Below are 16,939 nucleotides of genomic sequence, written 5' to 3'. Positions count from 1 at the left end.
AGTGATCCAATTTATGACATCTAAGGTGAGTAAAACCGATGGGATAGAAAATACAAAGTGATGTTACAATGACTCATACTGCTTACTTCATTTTTGTCACTGTATTATTGGGTCTGTTGATCATCAGAGCCAATTGGCAGAAAATGTAAGTTATCTTCATTACACGCAGTAGTGTTGAATTCCCATAGAAAAGCTACATCATTGCACAAATCACTACACTGTGACTCATTCTGCTGTGTATCAATGCCTGGAAAACAGCTGTGTGATTGTCTGTAGCTTGGCCAGGAGGAAAGAGGCCAAGTAAGAGGAGGAGGCAGCAGAATGAGAGCGAGTGTGAGGAGAGTGTGTTTATTGTGTGGGGGGGTCCAATAGAGATATGGGTCGATTAAAGTGGACAAAGATGAACAGCACATACAGAATAAGAGACTAAAAGAGAGAGAGAAAAGACGGATCAAAGAGGGATGGAGCTGTGGCACATCTTTCATTCATTCTTCACTGCTTTCCTGGGAGCAGACACGAGAATTCATCTAAGATTACAGCTACCTTCACTTTCTATCACTCCCACTCTTTTTTCTTTTTCTCTCTCTGCCTCTACTTTGCTTTTATTCCCCGGGGCAAAATGTTACCCATCCCCTGACTTTGGAATTAAAGTGCTCCCCTCCTCCTCCACTTCTAATCTGTTCTCTTCATTATTCTTTCATTACACATCCTGGTTCCCTTTGTAGTGCCTCCGTGTCTCTGTTTCTCTTTATCCCCTTGCTTTAGGCTGATGTGCCGGATATTCCCCATGTCAGGTAGCCCAATTTTTGACATGGGGGGGTTGTTGTAAATCACTTAAAACAAGGGACTATAAAGTGGGCTGTCTGATTTATATTTTGCAAGGTGTGAAAACTTGTGTCCTATGTATACTGCATGATGTTATTTCCCTTGAAGTCAAAAACTGCAGACAAGTTTCACTATGTTTTGCTTGCATGTTGTGACCTTTATACAAAGAATGATAGTAGGCAATAATTCTCTTCTTCATGTCAATCCATCCACATTCTTGTCTCAGTTAACTGGTCCATTGACTGACATGAAATCCTCTTAGGACGTTCATGCTACCCAGACGATGAATCCTGATGACTGTAGTCTCTGGGGTTTCTCGAGCACTTTGGTGTCTGTTACCGTTTTCCTTGTTTTAATGGAATACCTTCGTGTTATATCGAAAGGGAGAACTGGGCAGATATTCATCATGAGGATATTCATCATGAGGATAAACCATAATGATTTAAATAATGCCATGATTGTCTCTCTAATGGGGTCAATAGACCCTTTTCTTCTACTCTTCTTTTTTTTTTTAATATATAATATTTCAACATCTGCAGAAAAAAATTGGCAAAAATCATCTTTGATGTTCCCAGACATTTATATCACGTCCCTGACTTCACTCCTATGGCGAGTATCGAAAAATGTCATTAGTATTTCAGGTGTATGATTTTGAGTTTAAGCTTGAATTGAAGTTAATCAGGGTGCTGGAGAGTCTCATGCAGCAGCTACAGTCACAGTCACACTGCAGATTAAGGAGGAACAATTGACATTCCTACTTGCTTATGGAAGAGTGGACAAGCTTTGTTTTCTTGCTAGGATATGGTGGGTTCGTGGGAGTTCAAGCATCTAGTCTCCATATATTTAGCAGACTTTAAACAATGCCCCCCTGGGTGTATTGTGTGGGGGTGTTGTAGGAATATGGAATGTCTGTGTACCAAGCCATTGATATAAACCAAGTTGTATTTGCTTTTAATACAATTCAAAAGTTTGACAGCAGAAGACGACATTGAGGGAACAAATTGATTGTCTGCACGGCACTGTGAAGCCATTTGGATTAGTGTAAACACTTGCAAACACCCTGCATCAGGTAGTAAACCAGATGTTGTGCTAGGTAAAAGAGTTTAAGTATCTTCGTGTCATGAAGAGAAGTGACTATCCATGGGATCAACAGGAAGATGTTGTGGTATACTGGACTCACCAAAAAGTCAGATAAACCTGAGGGTTAATACTAATAATTATTATTACTAATACTTCTACAGATTGTTCTTTTTTTTTTTAAAGGACTAGTAGCTTGGATGATGCTCGGGGTAAGACTAATTATTTCATGTTAGAAGCAGTTCAGAAGGTACCCTCCGGATGTCTTCCTGTAGAGGTATTCTGGGCATGTCTGCTTTTAAATCCTGGGGGAAACCAGGACACTACAGATAGAGTAAGTCCCAACTGGCCTGAGAATATATTAAAACCTTGTTGGGGAGCTGGAGGACATGGCTGGGGAGACTGATACGTGTTTTGGCTGGGGTACCTAGCTTAGCCTTTTCAAATTTCAACCTTGACCCCACTGGGCTGCTTAAAATGCTGCTGTCTGAACTCTTACACCATCAAGTAAGAAACCAAATAGCACACTGGCGTTTACTGGAGTAGGAGTGGGACAAAATATTGATACAGCCATATATTGTGGTCCTGACTTGTGAAATTAAATTATGGAATTGCTGGTGCCAAAAATCAATAGTAGAATTTCCAGAACAAAATGCTCTAAACAGGTTTTCTTCCCTTGTAAGCGTTCTTCTACAATTATATGATTTGCTCAACGTTGTGATAACAGTAAGATAAATGTTGTTTACGTATAGTGGACCTGAAAAAGAAGGTAACATAATAGCATCTGAATAGCACTCGGCTCTTAGTGGATTAGGTCATTGAACACAAAACACAGTTTGTCTGGATAAGGATGACAACCCTGCCATTTGAAAACTTCTCTTGTCTCACACTGCTTTTACCAATCTGGTACAGGGGTACCCTCTCATTTGGTTCAACCCCACATTAACTCCACCTATGAGGGCTTGAGCAGCCATTCGTACACTAATTGAGACTGACTGAAATCTTGTTTGGAAATGGCTTTAAAGAGCTGATCTTACATTTGCTTCCTCACAAACTATGTTCAAACCCTTTACTTCAAATGTCTTCGTAAAATAGTCTTAGTTCTCCTTTTGTATTCGTCTTCAGCTGTGTTCTTGTCCTTTTCTATCCTTGCTATCCTCCCTTCTCCTACAAATCCATTAGGTAATGAACCAATACAGTAAATCACAGCAGCAGCTACTGTATGTATGACTAAAGGCCTTACGTAACAGCGCCCTGCACTCGGCTAAATCAGCATTAGCCACAGCTATGCGGCATGATATACGTCTTATGTAAGGCAGTGTGAGGGTTACCACACTCTGAGTCCTTCACCACAGGACAGAAGTCTTGTTAGTGGATCTCCTGTCTCTACAGCATGAAAGCTGATTATGAGCAGTTCGATATCAGGGATGAGTGGCTGTATTGATGTGAGATAGTCAGTGAGGCGGCTTTCATTCCCTCCTGCTGTCATGGCTCAGAATAGACAGAGAAAATGATTGAAACAGTTTGAGGTAAACTATCTGTCGAACGCTAAAGCCTTTTCAAACTCCAGTCAGCGTCTGCCTTACTGTATGGGTACAACAGCTGTGTGTTTGTATTCAAGGCAGCTTAACTATGAGAGTTTGACTTCGACTTGACTGTTCTGCGTGTGTGCTGCAGTGGTGTTACAAGTATCGTTTCTCCTCCAACAGGGCTGAGAAAATATTAACCAGCTGTTTTGGACCAACAATGTTTGGAATGTGTGCCTTTGAATGCAACTGCTCTGCAAGGGACCGTCATTACCTGCAGGGTGTGCCCATTGTGTCGTGCCGCTCTGCTCCACAGCCACAGATAAAAAGTGGCGGATAGTTCCCATTGTGAAGATTGATATCATAAAAGAAGAGTTCAACAGAGTCTTACCCACACTTGAGGAGAAAAGATGGCTCTCCGTTGACTTTGTGCTATGTGAAGGGGCCTTTTCTTCACTTTCATCCGCAAGCTAACACCAGACAAAGATCCGAAAGCTTGAGCGCGGAATGATACACTACGAACAAGGAGAACAATACCAAAACAATTCTGTCAAGAAAAAAAGAGAGACTTTTATAAGTAAACAAAGTAATGAGTAAAAATGCAAACACAAATGTTGGACCCTAGTTATAATGTGGCAGGAGGAATTGTTAAAAAAAAACTGAGCCGTGAATAAGACTTAATTTTTGATTATTGTTCAATTAAATCAATACCATACTGTGTTATCTGATCAAATAGTTGTAAATGTAGAAAAATATATAACGTCTGACCTTTGGAGCTTCTGTGGAGAACTTTTGGTTTGTTTTGGTTTTGCCGCCTGTATTGTTGGGTCTGGTATATCTGACCTTCCTTTTCACAATTCAGGTCAGAAGCTAGTGAAGTCTGCACTGATTTGGGGTACCAGGTCATCCAATGTTGGTCTACTGGGTTTGATTTAGTCTGGAGTCAAAGCAGACATCTAGCAGGAGATTTTTAAGCACTTAATACTTCCGTCTTCTGACACTTATGGAGATGCTGATTTCCTTTTCCAGACTTGGCACCTGCCCACGGCGCTAAAACTACCGGTAGCTGGTTTGCTGACCATGGTGTTACTGTGCTTGATTAGCCAGGCAACCCGCCTGACCTCAACTCCCTTAGAAAATCTTTGAGGTATTGCCAAGAAGAAGAAGAGAAACACCAGCCAGACCCAACAATACAGACAAGCTGAGGCCACTTTGGCATTCCACAAAAATGACGCAATTCGTTCAGAAGGAGCCCCATCCAAGTGTAGAATACTTTCCAGAAGGGTCAACATTTAATGCAGATGTAGCTTTTTTTGATTGGTTTTATGTTATATTGTAATATTTTGAGATAACTGGACTTTTGATTTTCGTTGTAATCAGAGGCTACAAGCCTGACCAGAACATGGCTGGTCTCAACAGTAATCCTCATTATTCGAACAAAATGGTTTGGAACATTTCACTTCATGTCAAATGAAGGTAGAATATATGAACGTTTTCCTTTTTAATTAAATCACGAACGTTTTTGCAATTTATTGTTTATCAAAATCTTATCATGCTCCTTTCTATTAGCATTAGAAGTCGTCACTTATTGTAAATATTTTTGGTTTAAATTGTAAAAAATGGCTGTTTTTTCAGCATGCTGTCAATTGTCTTGTCCCATAACCCTGCAGCAGCGAGGCACTGAAAATAACTTAATAGAGATAATCAGTCTTCTCTGTGATGGCCTCATTTGGTTTTGTGCGTAATAAAGAGGCATCACTATAAATTTCAGACTGTTTCTTAATCTCTTAACAAACCTCCACAGGGCCTTAATTTGGATAATTGCTCAACAAAGATAGAGAGAAGGGACCCTGAGGTTGGCCAACTATAAAACTGTATATTTTTCCCCTTTAAAAGACAAAGGTAATACCTTTATATGTTGTGTTTTTAGGTGTAAACTGGTAGTTTTCCAGTGTATCAGTGCATGTTTACATGAGGTTGCCTAGATTTGTATCTGTCATAAGTGTTGTTTTCAGAGAATGATGCTTCTGCACTCTGTCTATGAAATCACCTTATTGGGGACTGACATCTGTTTATGCTCTCCATCTCCTAGTTTATGGGATTTGGCCTAAATCAACTTCATGGGTCACACAATACTGACTCCAAGCACTCAGACTGGTATTATAGCATGGTGAATAAGCCACTTAGTCCTTCATGATAATTGTATATCCATACTGTACAGTATGTAATACCCAAATAGCTGGTACCGTACCCTGTAAATACCCAAACAGATTCTGAAGGGATTACAAGTCTAGGAATGAATGGTATGTCTGTCACTGACAGACAGCTTAGCCCACTCCAAGAAAAATGGCCTCCAGAAACTTTGGAAAATGAAGATCATTATTTACGCAGTATGCAAAATGGGGTTGGTCCTTGCTGGAAGTAGAGTAAGGGCTGGTAGCCTACTATGTTGATGAGTTGAGATTATAGATGTCTGAATGATGATTACCTGCAAGATGAATCAAGGCTATAGCCTTTAGCTAAATTAGATTAAAATGAGTAATTGCAAAAATTCCCCACTTAATAAACTCAATTTTTATTCAGCCTATCTGAAGCAATGAGTTGCCATTATCTCCATCTTTTAACAAAAAAAAGCATGTATTGATCAAAACCACCAGTGCAATGTGGGAAAGTATAAACTTTCGGGTTTTTTTAACACCCTAATAAAACTTTACTGGTTTTATCTTCGTGGTGCGTGATTGGAGTAGCTATGAGTCAGAGAGCTTCATGATAAAATCACTTTTAACTTCCTTTAAAGAAATCCGGCGGGCCCCAGTAGACCTATGCAGGATTAGTCAAGCAGGTCTTTTCACTGCAACTGAGGTAGAGAGAGAGAGGGAGGGAGAGAGAGAGAGAGGGAGGGAGAGAGAGAGGGGGGGTGTATTTGAAGGGGGGGGTCACCTTTTGTGCAAATATATCAACCAAGAAGACTACCACCAGCATCAGATTTCTGTGAGTGTGTGTGTGTGTGTGTGTGTGAGAGAGAGAGGGAGACAGGCACTGCTTTGCAGAGAGAGAGAGAGAGAGAGAGAGAGAGAGAGAGAGAGAGAGAGGGAGAGAGAGAGAGGGAGAGAGAGAGAGAGAAGTCCAGAAAGCTTTGGAGCATTGAGAGAAGAAAGAAGACTTTGCTGCAGCCACCTTTCCAACCCTTTCAACCAAAAACAAAGTGAATACTCTACCGTGAAAAACTTCTCAAAGCGGCCATGGACGGGATAACATTTGGACGCACCTCGCTGCTGTGCACCTTGCTGCTGTGGGCATTTCAAAGTAAGTCTCTATGACACTCGTCGCCACAATGTTTAACTCAAACAAAATGACAGAAAGTAACTTTTTTACGCTTTGCAAACGGCGCTAGTTGGTTTTGAATGGCTTCAGATTTCCTTTTTCTCGTTGTCTCGGAGTTGCGCTGTGGCTCCGCTGCTCACAGGACAAACCGGAGCGCACATGCCGCGATCAGAGGCGACTCATGAAGTTGTTTTGCTCAGTGAAACACTTAACAGCTCGGGTTGCGCTTTGCCTTATAGTGTTCCGAAACCAAGCTGAAGTCTGCGCTTCTTAGTCGAGGCATGCTTTAAGCAAGTGTAAACCCGAACATTTCCCCCAAACGACATAAATATGTTTGTTTTAGTTGGTGGGGGAAAAAAAAAAACATCTGCAGAATCCGTCAGGTTGTGCAGCCCGGGTTATCTATAGTCTGCTGAGGGAACATTGTAAGAGTTAATGGTGTACCTTTGTAGTTTTACGTTTTAATACTCCGCACTTACTGAAGTGAGACTGCGGCAAGCTGTTCTTTCAACTGGACACCTCGTCCAATGCAATCAGCGCATGTCGCTTATGCAATTAAAGAAAAACACAAGACTGGATAAAAAAGGTAAGTAAGGAAAATCCACGTTTCATCAGGGGAGAAGTTCTTTGATGATGTAAATAAAAGCTTTCCCGAACTACTTTGTTCCCTAACCCTGAAGAAATGATAAGCCCTTTTTTTTTTTTTAAACCCGTGTATCCCATCTCGTCTAGTCTCATTCATGCTGCCTCGTCTGGCGGCTGCCTGGGTGCAGTTTTTCATCGCTTTGATGTCTGATCTGCGGGATTTGCGTCTCCTTCGCTGGCAGTGTTCCTCACCCTGAGCACCCCTGGGTGCTGCCAGAGAGACTAAGCCAATTTGAATTCAACCTGATTTAGGCCTTGTAAGAACTTTGTGAAAGTAAAGTTTTTAAAAAAAAAAATATATATATATATATATACATATATATCACTTCCCAGAACTGAATATTTTGCTTACTCATTTAAGGAGTTGCTTTGGTGCTCTAGAAGTAAATTTTTGAGTCATGAATTTATCATGCAGATTTATCTCCCATGATTTCCCTCTAACTGGTTTATGCCACCACTGGGGAGATTATGGCTTTACTGCAGGCTGTTTCACGGTCTTTTAAAACTTCTTTTAGTGTCACCACAGTATTTCAGTTAATAACCTTATAAAATATGTAATATTTTAAGTGTTTGATGTTGATGCGTGTTTCATGGGTTTGACTCCGAAATATGTTAAAACCTCCCGAGCTTTCTACATGTTTGTGTGTGTCAAGATCAAATTTCCCAGAATACTTGTGGGCCTTTTTTTTTTTTTTTTTAGGTTATTGCTAATTCCTTGCCTATGCAAGCAGCCTGTGGTTGTTTGAAGCAGGATGAGCTGCAGGGCGGGGCTGGGTTGCTGGGCAACTCCCTCTTCTCTCTGTTCTCCACCTCTTCTTTTCTCTCTTGCACAGCTCACTGCATCATTTTTTAAATTCTCATTAATTTGAAGCTTTTTAACCAACACCATTGTGGGTTTTTTTTCTTAACACAAAACCTAGCCTTTTTAGCTTCTACTTCTGAGATTACTTGTCTTTAAGCCACTTCCTTCCCCAGATCTCCTTTCACGACGTCCCCTCCCTCCTCTCTGCCCTCAGAGACAGTTGTTGCGCTTTGCTGTCTGTCTGCCCTTCATGGAGCCTTTTAACAGGTGCTAAAAAAGTGCCTTGTAATTGATAGATGCAGTGTAGATCACACGTCTCTCTGTACAGCTGTGTTGCATTGATTTAAAGGCTCAGCTCCAGGTGCTGACCTTGCCCTGTTCCTCCACGCGGCCCTCAATCTGAGGAGGGGAAAAAAGTCACTATTTCACTCTTGAGCTAAAAATGTTGATTTCTGGGAAGAAAAACGGGCCCAAAGCCTCACTCTATCTCGACGTCTCTCTCTCTCTCCCTCTCTCCCCCCTCCCCCTCTCTCTCTCTCTCTGCATAGTTTTTCTCTAATAATAGCAGCTCTTGCTGGGTCTCACTGGGATTCTGTCACACAGACCCACATTCTCACAATTGCTGGTCACAGACTTGCAACTTGCAGCTATGTGTCTTCTGAGCGTGTTTGTGCACTAAATAGAACCAGGGCACACGTTACACCCAGATGAGTGTCACCCCCTTAAAGTGTGTCACCATATTTCAAGTATGCTTCCCTGCAATTATGTATGTATAGTTGTGACAGATGGATATTGGGTACATGATAGACACTGGTGCCCCAAGGTGCTCAGCATGCCTGTGCCAAGGATCACTGTGACCTTTTGACCCACACACCAAGACGTGTTGGTAAATGCTTCACACTCTCAGGATGCCATTTCTTTCTCTGTTGCAGCACAGACAGCGACATGCTGCCATTTTAAGTTTCTCGGTCTCTTCAAGTTAGAAACAGTCTTTTCTAAACCAATTTTGAAGAACCCTCAACCCTGGAGAGGACGTTTCAAGGTAACATAGCATGTCACCTAAAGTTAGTGCTCTCTGGGAGTAAAACAAACTTCACATAGACTCCAGCTCTGCCTGAGTTTCTTTGTTAACTTTGGTTTTAAGAGTATTCCAAGGACAAAAAGAACAAAGTGACAAAAAAAAACTAAATAGACAAAGTCAAATGCTCAGATGTGTCTGATTTCATCTGCAGAGACTCCAAAGTGGTCTGAAACAGGTGGAAAGAATCGAAGTGACAAGCATCAGCTGACTTCAAGGCGTTAGAGTCTAACACGCTGCGTCAGCTTCTTTGTCTATCGCTGCTTTAATTCCCACAGTCATTTCCTCACTTTTAATTTCTGTCCCCCCCTGCCAGCGCAGAATCAAAAGTTCACCCCCTGTGGCCATGTGTGTAATTATTATGGTATTAGGGCCAGAAAAAGAGGCATTTAGGCATGAGGAGATAAAAGCCAGGGGACCTCTTTTACAACTGTCCTGGGACAGATGGAATTAGTCTTATGCAAGTTTACACGTGTGCATTCAGTATTATTACTGGAAATGCAAAGGTGGCACACATTCTTAGAACAACCACACAGAGGCTAACCAGAGAGTATTCTGTACATTGTGACATTTACATATAGAGCCCACAGCTACAGGATTCTGTGTATTACACAACGCTGGAAACCTGAGCTCATATTACAGTGAGTGACAGATTGATGGAGGCTGCATTGGGAGAACAAGTCCATGTTTGCCCCCTTGTCATCATGCCTATGGGGGAGCAAAGCCTTGGAATGGCTGGGCTGTAGTTATTGAGGTGAATCATTCCCCTCTGTTTGTCTGTGTGTGTGTGTGTGTGTGGGTGTGTGTGTGTGTGTGGGTGGGGGGGGGGGGGGCAGTGAAGGAGTAAGGCACTGGGATGGAATGAGTGGCATTCCTGGGGACACGTCGCTGCTCGCTCTGTGATGTGTGTGTTTGTTTGTCATCACCTTCAATTCTATAGAGAAGGGGGCTTCCTTCTCTCGCTTGAAAACCGCGCTCTCGCCACAAGTCACAGGCCGTAATCCACGCACAAACATGCAACAACAATGCAGCTCCTGTCTCATCACTGAGGGGTGATTTTACAGGTGCAAAGCAAAAGTTTGCCTCGCAGTCAGGGTGCATACTTGTGGTTTTACTGGATTTCACTGGACCGTACAACCAGGGGCACTAGTTAAACATTAGTCATTTAAAATAAAGACAACATTGTGGATGTTAGGAAGCGCTGACAATGGGATTTTAGCTTGCCAGCATTTCAGGCACCCACAAGTTGTTAGTTGTTTGACACATTAAAGTCAATTCAAACAGGTTGCCAGCACCCTAATGTTGGAAATTGAGCATGCAGTTGGCATAGATGTGCAACTTGGCTTCCTGAACATAATCCTGGTTTGGAGTTGGTTAGCAAGAATGATTTGATTGACTGCGGAGTCAGGAGAAAGTTTATCCCCCCCTTTTTTTTTTATCTTCAAACACTCACAGGAGCTTCAAAGCACCCACACAAACCTGTGATTACACACACACACACACACACACACACACACATTCATAAACAAAAGGTGAATTAATCCAGATAAGCTTTTCCTGTGCACACATCTCTTTCCTTCTTATCTTGTCTTTTTTTTATCCTTCTCAATGACACCTAGAGGTAGTGTTTTGAAGGTTGCTGTGTCTGTGCATGCTTACTTGCTGTGCTGTTGTCTTTTCTTGCTTGCTGTGTGTGGGTCACAGTAAATCACCCCCGGTAGCATCAGGAAGAGTACCCCGCTGAGTTTTAGAGGGAAAGAGGGACTGCTTTCTTTTTTTTTACGCCCATTCCTGGTGCTCTTCCTCAGCAGATTTATGGCCTCTATTGATGATTTCAAAATAAAGCTCACCATCCTCCCCCACTTGGCGTGTACAGTGTATCTCCCTTTTGAAATAAATTCCAATGTAGTGTTTACCTCCACCCTTTACAGTTAACATGCAAAAGTTAACCACACATGAGCAGAAGGTTCATGTGTGGTAAACTTTTAGCTCTCTCTCTCTCTCTCTCTTTCTCTCTCTCTCTCTCTCGCTCTCTCTCTCTCTCTCTCTCTCTCTCTCTCTCTCTCTCTTTCTCTCTCGCTCTCTCTCTTTCTGGTTAGAACTTGTTAAGGTTTGGTCTTTTGCTTTGAGGATGCTCTCTTATCATTAGTGGCTTTTTTAGCGAGGAAAGGAAGGAAGCAGGGAGGAAGGGATGCAGGGAGAGAGAGATCAAGGGGATAGGATGAGACATGATTACAGCTGACTATTGTGTTGCCACCGTGCGGCCTTGTTGTTCCTGTCTCGGGGGAGGGCGATGATGGTGATGGGTAATTTCAAATGCAGCCTTGAAAAGTGGCTCCATGAGTGTGTGTTTGTGTGTCCTTGTCTCTTCATCTCTGCATGTGCTGGTGGTGGTGGGGTTGGTTGGTTGGTTGGCGGTGGGGGAGGCAATTCAGGGTATGGAGCAAAATTGAAAATTCAAAAAGCTCTTCGAAGAGATGAGGGTTAAGTGCTGCCAATCCATTTAACGGCAGAGTGTTTTGGAAAGATGTGAGTAAGAGCCTCTATTTATGCATGTGTTTAGGGTAGGAATATGCGAAGCAGGGATACCTGGCTTTATTTTTTCTTCTTTGCACGAGGCTACAGTCTGTGTGGAATCACAATGGCGTTCATGTTTTCTGCTGCAAAAAAAAGACTTTAATCAAATAAAAACTCCCCTTGTGTCCAGTTGTTTGGATCCATCAAACGGGATAAAACAAACAAAAGCGATGAAGGCCCAGATATAGCAGCAGAGAGGATCAGACAGGAATACTCCAGGATTGGGAAATACCAATTAGGAATGGGGAATGCCGCAGAAAAGCCTGGATCTGTTGCCAAGGAGATCATTTTCCTGGCAGCAGAGCAGAAATCCTAACCCCTGCGCCCCTCCAACCCTAAACCCTCCATCTGACTGTTGGCTGGCAGTGCGTCCTCTGGGAGACCCGCAAGCTGTTGCTTTTCAGACATCAACAGTTGCCTCAGCAGCAGTTGTTGAGTGCACCCCTACATAAAAAATCCCTGTCACCCCCTCCCCTCTTCACACACTTGAGTTCTGTTACCACCTCGTGTCTTTCCACACTGCTGGCTCAGGCTGGTGTGGGGGGAGGTAAGAACTCATTTTGCTTTTAAAAAAACCCCCTGACTTATTTGTCCTTTTTTTTTTTTCGACATACCAAAAAATCCCTCCGCAAAAAGACTGTACAGTACATGATTTCAAACACTTCCTACGTAGGCAGAGATACTTGAATGAACCTTTAACCCAGTTCTTCTTGCTTCCTCAGGAGGGGTTTCACAAATTTGACTGTAGGATTCTTTTCCTCCCTTATCTCTATTGAATAACGATAACCCTAAGATGAGGGTTACTTAAAGTTCACCAGGCTGCAGAATGTACGGTGTTTACATGTGCATACACAAGTCTGTGTGTGAGCAAATTTACTCAAACCTCTGCCACAAAGGTACGTCGAAACCAAGATCATTCCTCTTCTCTCTTTGGAACCACTTTCCATGTCCAATCTCCCTCTTCCATCAGTCAGAGGACATTCCTGCGCCTCCCATGACTTTAATCTAGTTAATGGTTAAGCAGCGGTGGTTAACCTCTCCACTGAGGATGGTCACTGTTTGACAATGAGATCTTATTGCTTCAACTGGGCCGGGGGGACCTGTGAGAGAGGAGTGGGAACATTAATCCTCCATGTGGGGAAGGAGGAGGAGGAGGAGGAGGAGCAGAAGGTGGCGGAGGGGAAGAGGGGTCGTGGAGATATTTTGGGTTTGGCGGTTGTGTTATGGCATCCTAACACAACATATTCTTATTCGCAATCTGTCAACCTGTCATGCCTAACTTTGGGCATAACTCCTAATTGTTCTCTTTGAAAGGAAAATAAAAGATTTACTTTATTGATCCCCGAAGGGAAATTAGTTTTTTACACTCTGTTGTTACACTAATGGGAGTGCCCAGGAAGTGGCACCTCTCCAACTGCCACACCAATTTCCAGATTTTTTGGTCCGCATCGGGACTTGGCCCTCTGGTTCCCTACGGACTGAGGTACTGCCGACTCCCTTTGAGTAGTCAGAAGACTATTAAAGTGCTATACAAGCTCAAGTCCATTGACTATTTAGGGACCAAGACGATCAGTTTGCAGGGGACTTCCAAGTCAAGTTAGTGCTGAAAATTAGGACTTTAGTATGGCAATACAGGCGGAAATGCTAGCTACATAACTTAGCAGAACTAAGACATTATATTTAACGTAACTAACAGACACAGTTACAAAACTACACTCAAAAATAAAAGAACTAGTTCAATATTGACATTTTTTCACACCAGACTTGAATCCCTGTCCCCAAGTTAAAACATATGTTTGTTTGACACAGCCATCTGCCATGCCAAAAGCTAATACACGCTCTTTATACTTCATCATCTAACTTCAATGCCCCATTAAACAATTAACAGTATTAAGAGAGGGGCTGCTACAGTGTTGCCTCCTGCATACTGTGAGGGGTTGGCAACTTGAACCACTGAGCACAAAAGCAGCTATTTTTGACAACTTAAGAGTGAAAATTACGAAACATCCATTGCCGTTCAGCTTATGTCAGAGTTTACTCGGTTCTCTTTGTTGGATGTTTGCAATGACCTCATGTCTGTACGTGAGAAAAGGGGGTTCCCCTCGTTACCCGAGAGCCAGGCCTCAGTGTCATCACTGAACAGATCAAGTGTTAAGCTTTCAGGGCTTCCTCATCAGGTGACCTGCCTGAGGACATGACTCCTCTCTGCTTCACTCCTCTTTGGTTTCACTTACCCGATCGCCCTGAAACAACGGTAGCACTAAAGTTCTTCCTGCTCGTCTCTGCTTGTGTGAACTTGACTTTGAAAGAAAAGCGTAGGAGCGTAAAGTTACCATGCCGTGACTGTTAATGTTCTCCTCGAGTCACATCCTGTTCTTTACTTTAGTTTGAGTCTCCTTTCTCTCTGCGTTAGTTACATTTCTCCCAGGAATTAGCTTGTCGGTGTCAGTACTCTGCTTCATGCCCAGCTGTGTGAATTATCACTTTTATCACTGGGTTTGTTTTTTTTTTCTCTAAAGCTCTCACTCTCATCTGTCTCTCTCCTCCTCTAAACTTAACCTCACGCTTCATCCATCATCTGTCTCACATCCCCGCGAGGGACCAACACAAAACACATGCATCCTCCTGACCATGTGCTGTCTAATCATCACAATAACCTGAACAGAAGGTGCCACAAGAAGCAGGGTGTCTGAAATCCCTGGTGAGTTTTAGCAGTAGGGGAAGGCAATCTTTTCTTTTTGACTGACAGTTCGGCTAATGACAGTAATCAAGAAGACTTAAAGTCACTCTCTGTTGGTGCAACAGTATTTATAAAGCTGCAGTTCAGTTGACTTGCAAGGGAAGAACTTAAGTTTCATTTTAGAGATTAAAGGCAGCAAGTGCATCTTTCAGACTGTTTTTATTGTCAATTTTGTTGCTGCATTTCCTGTGTTGTTCACCAGTCGCCATGTCTTCCAGCTATTGAGAAAGAGTCAAGTTTCATAGCATTATTTGGATTTCATCCATCAAGGGAAAAAAGTACAAGCTCTCTTTGTGCCCATATCAATATTTAATCCAAAATCAATAGTATTTAATTGGGTTACGACTCCATCAGGCTAAATGATTTCCAATTACATGTCTGTGCATTGTGCAGAACAACAAATGTGATGGATAGTTATTGTGTGGATAATGTTGGACTTACAGAGTGGCTAACTGATTTAGCCTCTTGTTATTGAAGGCTAAAGTAATTATAACCCCGGTGTTTGGCCTCAAGAGCATTTTGCATTCTGCCCTGGCGGCCATGTTTTACAGTCAGGATTTAATTTAGTTAATGATTATTCAAACTGCGTGATTATAAATTGGATGTTGGCTAACATGCAGTAGATATTCTCTGCTCTTTGCAGCTTCATGGAGTTTAGAGAGACACTGAGAGGTCTAGGCAGTTTGGAGGACCGCCTTTGATCTCTACTCATGTCATCCAAACACACATCACACACACACACACACACACACACACACACACACACACTTCAAGATGTGTCTCCATGGAGAATGATGAAAGATGCACCAACTCCCTCTGTCAATTAGCCGTTTGTGGAGTGTGTGCTGCACTGTGTGTGTGTTTGTGTGTGTGCCTATGCTTTGAAAGCAGTGTTTGAGGGTGGGGTTGGTTAATGGAAGGGGCAGAGAGGACACATGTTCAATAATAAGGCCTGACAAAGGGGGACAGGCAGGGGGAGGGATAGAGGGAGGATGGGAGGATGATGGAACATCCAGTATGTCACTACTTTTCATTATGTCTCTCTCTGCTTCTATGACTGGAAATCAATGTCATTATGTTAATGAAAATAGTACCCTACAATAATATGGGTTAATGCAACAGGTTGCAGCTGTATAACGAAAACCGTACATTGGTGCAGTCTGCGTAAAAGTTTGAGTAAATAGAAGTAAATACAAATGAATGGTTCGGTCTAAAAATGACTAAAACGAAAAATCTGTTTGTCCAAACGAAAATCCAAAATCCAAAACTCAATCTGACAAAAAAAAGAACACAACTGACCAAAACGGAAGCTCATGAACTTGAATATGTTTTACCATTTAGTTTGAAGAATCTTAATCATCATCATGACTATCATCGTGGAGTAACCCTTATGTAGTTGTGCTAAGGTACAGACATCATCAGGGCAGATACAAGTAGCCTAAAATCATGTAGATGTGAGCGGTAACAATAAGAGAGAAAACATGGATAAAACAGGGACATTTATAATATTCAGAAGTAGAAGGGGGAAATATTTCATCTCATTTAATATTGCACTTAGAATGTCAATATTGGGACTATTTTATTATTCAGTAGGTCGATACACTTTTACCTTTTAAGACAACTTTGTAAAAGATCATAAAATTATACCTGTAATGCTAAAAACGTGTGGATGTAGCAGCATGCTCAACTTGTAGGCTAATAGACTCTGAATGCATGCAAAACATTTATAAAGCAGTACACTTGACCTATATGTGTTTGTAGTTGTTTTATAAGCATTGGCCTGGAGTCATGGCGTCTGCACCAGAGCCGAGTGAATTCTATTTGTTCGCCTCAGCTCAAGCATACTGCAGCCTTGGGACTCCTTATTGACGCACTTTTTTAATGTATTTTTCAGAGGTCTTTCTGTCTCTGCACCTGAACAAGGCTACATTGTTAAAACATTCCTGTAGGCTGTTGGAATGCAGGTATTAATACTGGGCTGATTACACACATGGCAGAGAGGAAGCGAGGAGGAGGAGAGGGAAGGAGACGGAAGAAGGAAACAAGGAGAGGAGAGTTGAGTGAGGAGGCGCTGTGAGAGGGTGAACATGCTAGTCCAGGGTTTAAAATGTGTGGGACTGCGCATGCATGGATGAACACATGTACGCATACAGGTACTTATTAAGTGTGTGTTCACAGCTCCATACGTGTGAGAAGTCTGGGCATTTCGGCGTACGTGTCTGGAATGTGTACCCCATTAACTGAACTTGTGCTGTTGTGTGTGAGCGTGAGTGTGTGGGACAGGGCTGAGCTGTGTGTGTGGGCACCCATCACGTTGAGCAGTCAGAGCTGCTTGGAGCATGTGA

The 16,939-nt window shown here is 42.4% G+C and overlaps 1 protein-coding gene across 3 annotated transcripts in view; it reads left to right on the top strand.

Annotated features, from left to right (window-relative positions):
- The first annotated feature begins 6,436 nt into the window (after positions 1-6,436).
- bcam (basal cell adhesion molecule (Lutheran blood group)) overlaps positions 6,437-16,939 on the top strand; it is a 51,070-nt gene continuing 40,567 nt past the window's right edge. For 2 of the 3 annotated variants that reach the window (XM_079344251.1, XM_079344250.1), the window contains exon 1: positions 6,438-6,734. In XM_079344251.1, coding sequence (XP_079200377.1) covers positions 6,671-6,734 — 64 coding nt within the window. In that variant the 5' untranslated portion in view covers positions 6,438-6,670. Of the gene's footprint in view, positions 6,735-16,939 lie in introns of all 3 variants that reach the window. The other variant, XM_079344249.1, reaches the window with a different exon arrangement.

Source organism: Symphodus melops (assembly GCF_947650265.1).
Source record: "Symphodus melops genome assembly, chromosome: 5".
Classification (NCBI taxonomy): Eukaryota; Metazoa; Chordata; class Actinopteri; order Labriformes; family Labridae; genus Symphodus; species Symphodus melops.
Note: the sequence above shows the minus strand (reverse complement) of the source record. Positions and strands in the feature narration are given on the sequence as shown.